Here is a 10,448-nt window from a genome sequence, read left to right as displayed (position 1 = left end):
CACTGTTGGGTCAACATGTGTTTAATCTTTTGCATACAATAAATAGGCCTATCTATCCTTAAAAAAATAATAATTTGTTAAGTACAAAGTGTGCCAACTAGACCCAATCTCACATAAAAGTAATCTTAACTATTGTTAGCTTTAATAGCCTATTTTTGTTCTTGTATTTTGTAATACTGGCATGAAATCAAAATGCTTCATCTTACCGCCAGGTCACTGTTTTAAATATTACGTTTTTCCCCAAGTGTTGTTTAATCACTGGAATTAATATTCCCTCTATGCCCATGTGGATTTTTCATGTGGGCCAGTCTATGAGTAGCTGGTTGTCAGACTTGTCAGAACACCAGTCAGACTGTGCCACCCAATGCCACTGCACGCACAAGCCCCGTTACTAATTCACCGCCATTTCCAATTAGTGTGACAACAATAACCTTTCCATCCTGTCATTTATCAATTAGAGAAGAGAAAAAAATCGTCCGGCTGAGAGCTGTGCAATAATGTGCAGCTGTGCTGAAGAATTCGGCGTCCCTTTATTACTTTTGCGACAAAGGGGAGACAAAGACATATTTCACTCATTGCGTGACTTAATGAGGCCGCTCACAATCCATCATCTAAATGCCGCCCAACAACGGATGGAATTATCGCGAGAGTTCCTTCGGCAGTCAACGTGGTTCTCGCGAGAGTTCCAGCGGAGAGCGAATGAGACAGCAGCACGCGCCACCTGATGGCGTTAATGAGGCATTTCCTTTAGCTTTTTCCAGCTTCACCTCGATTCTGAACTCTTTGATATTATTAAAGCCTGGGAAATTAGTCATAAACTAATGATTACTGCATTTTTTTTTGTAAACGTCGTTCTCCAAACATGAGGACAAGATCAAGCTAGCGCAATTAGGTAAATAGGAAATACAGAAATAATTATAAAAAATATAATAAATGATCAGATATAGAGCTACATAATATTGAATTTAATTCTCGTTTTTGTCTTTCTTTCTTTCTTTCTTTCTTAATTTCTTTCTTTCTTTCTAAATATATAACACCTTAATTATCCTCTTTTTAAATATAATTACAGTATATAAATATAATAATGAATTAATTAAATGTAATTAATTAAATTCACTGAATAACTGTGATAAATGTAAATAAATGTAATAACCAGATATACATTTCTTTGCACTGTATGAAATATAAAAATCAGCTGAATAATTATCTGTCAGCAAGCGATTCTTTGCTCGATTCTTAATATGGTCTCTGTTTATCTCTCCTGTGGATATGCATGGTCTTTTTCATTGACCAGCGCAATATTAAAATGCTTCATTCACTGTCATGACTGCTTCATTAAGTCTAACGTCTTTCCTGCATGTTTCTTTTTTCGCTTTTATTTAAACTTTCTTTATTTTTCAGTTTATGTATTTATATTAAATAAATTCAGATTTATTTTACCAGATTTATTTTAAAAACTATAATACAAAATGGCCAAATAATATCATCTTAAGAATTAATATATGCTTATTTCATAGTATTTTAGTGCAAGCTAATGAAGGTTGTGACCACATCCTCTTGCACTCAGTTGAGGTGGGTCTTGTGTTTACACTCTGATGAAATAATGAGAGATGGAGTGTGTGTGTGTGTGTGTGTGTGTGTGTGTCAGGTCAGGCTGGGCAACTAGTAACCCGACCCATGCGTTTTATTGAGATGTCCATTAATCCTAGCTCTCTGCCCATGACCTCTGCCCTCGGCTGACCCCTGCACATGGCGTTGCTGGCCAGAGGGACTCGGGCACTGCTGCGTCCGGATTGCGTCTCCCATCCTGACAGCAGCCCACTCTCTCCCATCGGAGAGGGAATCATTAAGCGCGAGTCTAAAACAAGGGCCAGGGGAGAGCTTTATCCACACAAATACAGCCATGAGAAAGAGGCTCGGCTCTCATCTCAACGGATAGAGTTACGCTGGAGTGAGAATGATTCAGCTTTTAATTGCATTCTTCTAACTCCATATCACATCTTCATCCATCTCTCCCTCTCTCTCTCCTGGTCTGTCTTTCCGATTCTCGCTCGCCCAATCGCGTTGCGCACTCCCCAACAAATGCCTTTTGGAGTACAAATCATTCCAAATTGGAATTCATTTTCAAAGGGCTTTTAAGAAGACGAATATGAGAGCCACTTACTTTAAATTATCCATTTATTTTAACGCTCAAAGTCGTATCGTTTACCTGCTGCCTAGAAAAGAAAATCTTAACCTGCCACCAAGAGTCTAAAAATAAAAGCCAGCCTGAAAGCGTATAGATAAGCTTTCGTTAGGTATCACTGCTTTCTCACCGACGGTCTGAAAGAGAACACCTGATTGGCTCGCTATCTCTCCTCGAAGCTGTTGTCACCTATCCGAGCTCTGGTGAGCAATTACCTGGCCTGTCGGAATCCAAGCCGAACAGATTGAATTCTGATTGATTTCTGCCCAGGAAAGAGGAGAGAATTTAAAGGTCTTCTTTTTTAATTGGGTATTTGGTGTGTGCTGATGTGAGGAACTTGTCCCTCCCCAGGGATCCTTTATGGGGCAATAATGGTGCTGAGAAACAGCCTGGTCTGCTCTCTCCCTGGAAGGCCATAACCCCACATTTGTCCTGAGTGCTTTTCTATTATGCATTGATAGCTAAGCATCAATCAATAGGGGAGGGAAGAGAAAACCCAGCGAAACCAACTTCTTATGTGTAAAACGCCTCTTAATACCAGAGCTTTCAAACAACTTAACCTGGGTGTTTTTTTCTGCTCAGCGTCTTTGAGAAGACAGAAGTGAGGAGAGACACTGCTGATGTTTTATTCAACAGCAAGGAGTGGGTTCAGAGTAAATGCGTGCCACAGCAGCATCAATGGCTTTTTTCTTTTCTTTTTCTTTTTCTTTTCTTTTTTTTGTGTGTGTGGGCGGGGGGGACTGGGGGCTTTTAGAAAAGTCCGGCATGTGCACTTTTGCATAACAACTTTTGGCAATAACGATTAACCCTAAACGGACTCTTAGCAAATATTTTAGATTTTCCCACTTGGCTCATGAACAATAAAGCACTCAATGCATAAATCAACTATTTAATTAAGTTCTATTTTTAAGTACAGTTCTGAAGAGTGGATAGAAATTATTTGGATTTATATACAATGCTCACACGTACACATAAGCCCTTTTTTGCCTTTAAAAAGGGCAAAAAATATTCAAGAGTACACATTTTATGCTGAGCTTACATTTCAAACTTAATAAAAAAAAATATCTGTGTTTAAATGCTATGATTTTATAATCTCTGTATGTTACAAATACATATATCCACTTGGCTGGCCTTCGTAATCTTCATCATCGACATTCCCTTCTTCGCCTGATATTCTGTAAGCTCGGTTTTCTTTTTGTTGGAATTCTTTGCTCAGCTGAGAACCTGGAAAATATAAAGAGAAAGAATCAAATGAATTGTAGTAATTATTTATGATGCATCATACATTTTTTTATGCTTTTAACAAACATGATTTTTATTTTGTTTAATACGCCCTTAAAAATAATTGTTTCAAAAGGGTTTTGCAGCGATTCCTAAGAGGAACCATTTTTGGTTCCCTAGCGAACCTTTCAGTGACCAATTCTTAATGAATCACTTTTTCTTAGTGTGAGGAGCATTTTAAAAATCTAAAGAAACTTTTTCCGCTGTAAAGAAACTATTGTGGTTCCATGGATGTTTAAGGTTCATCATGGAACCACGGATGCCAATAAAGAACCTTTATTTTTATTAGAGTGTCCTATCATTTATATACTATACTAATACATTTTAGTATATGCTTTTTTTAATTAACAGAATTAAAATGTGGTGAACAGCCATTACCAGCATGCAAATAGGATCTATTAATTAATGCATTAAATAAAGAGCAGCATGTTTACTTTTAATCATATTAAGAAAGCTCAGCATTTTCTCAATATTTTGCCCACAACTTCCTGTAAAACACATGCATGCTTGATATATTTAAATCCTCTCTTTCTATTTTTCTCTATAGCCTGTAAAAACCTATAGGAAAGGGTCTGTCCTGTGTCTAGAGTCACCTTTCACTTCCACCTATCCCAGAGTTCATAGCAGTCGGGACATTCCGGGAAGCGAGGGGTGGGGCAAGCACTGGTGGTGCAGATAAGGGGCAGTCTAAAGGATCAGACCCCCAGAGAAAGAGATAACAGCCAGACAGTCACAGCAATGACCTGCCACATAATACACAAGCCCTTCCACCCCTTCTCCCTTTCCCTTCCAAATATCCCCCCATCTAGGGCCCTCCTGACCTCCTGTCATCACCAGCCTGTACGCTCCTACTGGAGAAAGCTCTCGACTGGTGTACGGTTATCATCAGCTCTGTCGGATTCTCGGAAGGCCAAGTTCACCTTTAGCGATGAGGAGATGATAAGCTTTGATAGTGGCATATGCGAATCGATCAGCTCCCACTGTTGGTGCGTTTGCATGTCTTTTCTGACCACGCCACAGACCACAGAGAGAACATGAATAACCTAACAGACCTCTCACTGCAGTGTGGACAGATATTTTTCAATGTTAAAACAAGACAAATGTTCAAATTAAATGTTTGCTGTTTGCATTAACTTTAAATAGCCTGCTAAAAATACTTTGCATTGTAACTAGATGAGGAAATCAACTTGTAAGACAACAGAAGATAAATACTAGTCAACTGACCTTACACTGAAAACTCACAAAGGAGATCTCCTTGATATATAATAATCTATTAATTTATTTTTATCAGATTATCTAGTTTCAATCACATTTGAAGAGTACCAGTCAGATTTATTATTATTAATATTTCTTATTCATTAAAAATAATAATATTATCTAATGTGTGTGTGTGTGTGTGTGTGTATATAATATTTTATGTAATAATATTTATTTTTAATATTTAATAATATTAATCATATTTATTTTTTTATATTTATTTAATACTTATTTATTTATTAATGTAATATATGAATAAAATACAAATAATTTTAAAATAATTATCAACATATGAAAATAATTAATAATTAAAATAATACATATTTTTTTAATAATTTTTAAATATATTTGTTCCTATACGAAAATAAGATATATAGGATAAATAAATTGAGAGCAAATAGAAATCTGATTGGTACTATGTTCAAATAAAATTGAAGCTACATATTCTGATGTTTCTGAAACATAATGCTTATATTTTGTGTTGGTCTTATATTGTGTGTGTGAGAGAGAGAGAGAGAGAGAGAGAGAGAGAGAGAGTGTGTCAGTGTGTGGAAGCAGTCCCAACAATCATGTTTTTTCAGCTTGTTCACCTCTGACCTTGTTTTCAAATGGCCGTGTCTGTGTCTATGAATGAGTGTGTTCTCAGACATACCTCCATGTGTAACCTGTAATCTGGCAGAGGCAGACACCTCTCCGAAGGCGTTCCTGGCGGTGCATGTGTACACACCTGCATCGTTCGACCCGACTCCTTGAATCTGGAGCCAGCCAGTCAATTCAAACCGCCGCGGACCTCCACGGGCCTGTAATTACAGAAACACACACCATCGCACATTTATCAAAACCAGAACTGTTTGAGAGAATGTCACTAGAATGTAAACCTGATGTTTGAGAGGTCATTTATCTGTTTACATTTAAAAAAAAAAAGAAAGGTTATTTATTGGCATCTGTGGTTCCATGAAGAACCTATACATCCATGGAACATTTACATTCCACAAAAGGTTCTTCAGATTATTATAATGCTCTTTACTAAGAAAAAAAAATTGTTCTTTTAAAAACTGTTAAAAATTGTGTTTCTATTGCATAAAAAAAAAACCTTTTGAAACATTTATTTTTAAGTTTAACTGTTTTTTTTTGTTTTTTTTTCAAACTTCATTTATATGGACAATGCAATGAAAAATTCTAAAGATTACGTAACTATCATTCTGTGCACACTGATGCCAATTTGAATGGTGCTTGCCTGTGTATTTGTTACTATGTTGCAGTGTTGGTTACTACATTTTTTTCCAATTTTATTGTCCCGCAGGTACAGATTATTGAATGTGCATATACCTGTACAGTCATGCTTGAATCATCAGCAGGAAAAGAAATAACGTCCTCTTCTTTACTCCACTGGATGGAAGCCATTGGATACGATGACACCTCACAGGAAAAGATGACATCACTTCCTTTGGTTGTGACGATGTCATGGGGAGCATAAGTGATAACCGGTTCTGTAAAGTTCGCAGAAGATGGGACACTTAAATTTAAGAAAAGAAAACATCCTAAAGCAAATTTCTGCTACTCGATGCTTCTTTCACACTAGCTTCTGTATTTACTGTAGCCATTTGTGCTGTATTTTGGTTAGCTTGGTTAATTATTTTAAGGTGTGAGATTGAACACTTATGAGCTGCTAATGCTAAACATTATGGTAAGGTAAATACAAACTTAACGGCTGACTTCGTATTCCCACAGTTGAACAAATGGGTTTTCATTTGGCCTTTTCCATGACAAAACTTTGAAATGTGGTGATTATATTGGCACTCAGACTCTATCCATGACAATGGTTTCTCCTGAGAGGACATTTACATCTATATATACATTTACATTTATATTAGCAGATGCATTCATTCCAAACTGATGTGGCCGTTACTTTAGCTGAGGTCGCTGAGCAAACAAGTACTAGTACTAAAATGCAATATCAAATCCCAATAAGAAATCCGATCCAATACAATTAAATACATTTTTAATAGCTGAAGGCCTTTAGAAAGGGAAATCTCTGTTAGGACATGCCCTGGCCATATTGTCATTGCCAAAAGCAAAAAAAAAATCATATTTTGTTGAAAGAAAATTAAGCCTATTTTAGAATGACTGCAATTGCGACTTTTAAGCCCCCCACCCCAATTCTCATTATCCTAATGCAAAAACATCACATACTCATTATTGTAATGTCAATATAAAATGTTAACATTTAATATACAATATGTAATCATTTAATTTTATCAATGTAATATTTAAAGACATTTAAAATATATAAACTGTCATTTTAATATAAATATATAAATAATATAAATGTAATAATTACTGAGTGTTTATACAATCATTGTAGTATTTGTTGTGCTGCCTTTAATCCATGCTAATTTTAATAGTACCTAATAAATTTAAATGCACTTTAAAAAGTTGCAGTAATGAAAATCACCATTGAGAATAATAGGAATTACAATGTATCTATATATGTATATATTAAGATTTAATCATAGTACTTTTAGAGATACTCACTTGTCTTACAGGGTCCGTGGTGCACCATTGTCAGCATCTGCCCTTTGCCTTGCTTGTGTTGGCCCACCCGAAACTGACATATATTTTTATACGTCTTTCCATCAGAACCACAGAGTGCTTCTTGCTTGCTGCACACGCAGGTGGCTCTGGGTTCACCTGTGGGGTTTCTGCGTGGAGCTCTGCAGCGCAGCCCTTCAGCACAGCGCCCGTAGAAAGCAGACCCAGATCGGGGCTCCAGGTCACACAGCTGCCCCTCATCGTTTCCACATTCCCAGCAACACCCACACTGGTCACGAACCAGCCCGGCTGGACAACCCTGCAGCTGCCTAACATCTGGGCACCGCTCAGGATGGCACTTTTTAGGGCATCCCTCATCTGGTCGAATGCTCTTCTGCCAGTCAAAATGGCTGAGGTGCTCCAGATGGAAGGACTCAGATCCTGGAACTAGCATCAGCACTAGTACAACTAGTAAATAAGCCATTGCCTGGCAGGTTAAACTGGTTGAAGTCTCCAAAAACAGCAAATAGGTGGAAAAAAGTTCTTGTCTCTGATAACAGAAGTAGCTTTTATGTCAGTGTAGAAGACCAACAAATGCACTCTGTACAAACACACATGAGTGTTCCTCACCAGTTATTAGGCCTAAAAATCCCAAAATAGAGTGTTTCCAGGATTCCCGTGATCATCAGCAAAGCCTTTTCTCTCTGAGCAGTCTTCAAAGTATGCTTACGAACTGACCTGTGTTGGCAGTGTCACAAAAGTGCAACAGGCTGAATGAGCAAGGAGGTGGGAAAGAAAACACAGAGGCAGTTCTAACTTTGGTGACCCCCTCTTAAACTGCAGGGTGCCTCCCCCCATTTGCCCAACAAACATGTAAAAAAGGTGTGAGCTGGGAAATGAGCAACAACCAATTAAAACGCTCAATTCTGATTTGGGGAGGGGGGTGAAACAGTGGGGACGAAATCATGGGTTTTAAACCAAACTGGACACAGAAAGTGTCATAAGTTAACCCTCACAAACTTGGTCTATAGGTAGCATCTGATTTTTTTGCATATTTCACACTCCCCAAGCCTGTTTTTTCACATAATATGTGAGGTAAGTGTACCTCCTGTCAGGTACTGGGATAAAAAATATATATATACAACAACAATTTATAAAAAATGTATAAAAGTGAGTATAGTTGTGCCTATAGATCACTGGCACAGTCAAAGCATTCCCATTCACTTAAAAACATTTTTTGAGCCAATCACAAGAGCCGTAAATATCATGTGACTGATCATGTTTACTGACCCTCTTTGCTGGTATTAAGGTGCATTTTACAGATCCGATTACAAGTGATTGAGTGGAACTTTGTTGATAAAGCACAAAGAGGTATGAAAACGAAAGAAAGAAAGAATCGCACCGTTTTGTGTTTTTAATCACGCACATGACGTTTCAAGCAGAACTGTAAGTTATTTTAGAGACGTGCATGTGATGAACTGAACTTGTGATTCACACGACCGTCACTCAGTTGTTGATATCAGACATGCTGAAATATTTCAGTAAAGTCTTGTGCGTTTATGTATATGTGCTTCTCATTCAGTCTACGTCATTAAGTTATTTATTATATAAATATAGGGCCTATATATTCTAATGGCTATTTCTGTCAACGTTCAGCACTGCACTTCATAAATGACCTCAAAGCTAACTGACATAAATTTGAATTGATTTATTTAGCTTGCACATTTATCCAAAGTGATTTACAAATTATAAATACATACAGAAGCAATAAACCAACGCAGTGACATAGTATGAGTAATAGTACCATACCAAAGTATCAGAGAAGTAGCTACACCACAGTGCAGAAGTGTAAGTACGAAGGCAGATTAAAAGCCACAAAACTCTCATTTTGATTTAGAGGGGACTTAAAAAAACATTGAGCAGGTTTGTTGTTGCAGGCCTACATGAAAAACAAAACAGTCCTCCAGTACAAACGAGCTTATCTGTGCTGTAAAAGAAAGTGAGAAGACATTTAGCTCCTCTCTCTCACTAATGTCCTTAGTTTATCTGCTGCTCTCCACACGTTAAGCCAAAACAAACAATTAGGTGGCCATTAAGGGCCCATTGTTAATTGTAAATAATCCATCATTAATATTGATTAGCTGTGGTGAGCAGATCTCATTCACTTCTTACCTCCTAATGAGTGGGTCTTAGTGGGCTAATTGCTTCAGGCTGTTTCCATTCAACACCGGAGAGGCTGCAGCGAGCTCTGGAGTGTGCCTTGAGTTTTACTATTAACCAACACAGATTGAACGTCCATGATAAGATCAGACCCCACTCCAATTAACTTTCTCTGAGAATCTTTCCCAAGGTTACAATGTGCTTTTCCTGTCCGAAAAGCACCATAAAAGCAGGTCTTATGACTCACAAAACTCAAGTCATATGTAAAGCACAGGACATAGAGACCATTTTTATGGTACTTTCTTGGTTGTTGTTATTTATTTTATTTTATTTTTTTTTGGACCTTGACAGCCCCTGGTCATAGTGTGATGACATTTTCATTGTTTGATTATCCTTTAAGGGCTTTGACTGGAAAATACATGCTGTCAGTTTAATTAGACATAGACTTAGTATAGTATCTACTGTATGTCTGTAAATGCATTGTTATAGAAAGGGATGATGCTCAACCTCAGACGGTAACGTCAAAAATTTTAGCTTGAAGGCAAACCAGCTGTCTGTAATTGTGTAAACTCTTGTTGAGATGAAAGCAACAAAAGATGTCACATTTTCTCCCCATATGCGAGTCAGTGGAGCATGATATCTGTTGGAATTTTAAATATGTTGTCAATGCCAAAAACGTAAGCAATAAATCTAAAAATTAACTTCATTTCATTTATATTTCTTAAATATCTATTTATATAAAATATATAGCACTTTTTCACAAAAGAACTGCATGTCATATATACAGATTGCAAATATTAAAATAATGAAAAAACCTTAATATCCCTAAAATTAGCTTAACTTCTTTAATATTTGCTCTTATTTATATAAAATGTTAAAGAAATTAAGCTAATTTTAAGGGTAAGAATTAAAATTGAGAATAATGGGAAAAATCTTAATACCCCTAAAAATTAGCTTAATTTCTTTAATATTTGCAGATATGACATACTTTTTTTTTTTTAGAAAATGACATTTTATGTAATACAGCATTTTT

General features: G+C 36.7%; 1 protein-coding gene across 2 annotated transcripts; it reads right to left on the bottom strand.

Moving 5' to 3' along the window:
* Nucleotides 1-3,219: 3,219 nt before the first annotated feature.
* LOC107660818 (kazal-type serine protease inhibitor domain-containing protein 1-like) lies at nucleotides 3,220-9,544 on the bottom strand. 2 transcript variants are annotated; one of them, XM_016450238.1, is made up of 5 exons: nucleotides 9,428-9,544; nucleotides 7,259-7,993; nucleotides 6,053-6,213; nucleotides 5,376-5,523; nucleotides 3,220-3,409 (listed from the first exon to the last, which is right to left on the bottom strand). In XM_016450238.1, the coding sequence occupies exons 2-5, from the start codon at nucleotides 7,737-7,739 to the stop codon at nucleotides 3,288-3,290; spliced, it is 912 nt and encodes a 303-aa protein (XP_016305724.1). In that variant the 5' UTR covers nucleotides 7,740-7,993; nucleotides 9,428-9,544; the 3' UTR covers nucleotides 3,220-3,287. The 2 variants fall into 2 exon arrangements, with proteins under 2 accessions (XP_016305724.1, XP_016305725.1); XM_016450239.1 differs by lacking the exon at nucleotides 9,428-9,544 and having other exon boundaries at nucleotides 7,259-7,805; nucleotides 7,886-8,047.
* Nucleotides 9,545-10,448: the final 904 nt, after the last annotated feature.

The sequence above is a fragment of the Sinocyclocheilus anshuiensis genome, unplaced genomic scaffold (genome assembly GCF_001515605.1).
Source record: "Sinocyclocheilus anshuiensis isolate Anshui unplaced genomic scaffold, SAMN03320099.WGS_v1.1 scaffold1289, whole genome shotgun sequence".
Lineage (NCBI taxonomy): Eukaryota > Metazoa > Chordata > Actinopteri > Cypriniformes > Cyprinidae > Sinocyclocheilus > Sinocyclocheilus anshuiensis.
This window is presented reverse-complemented; position numbering and strand designations above follow the sequence as displayed.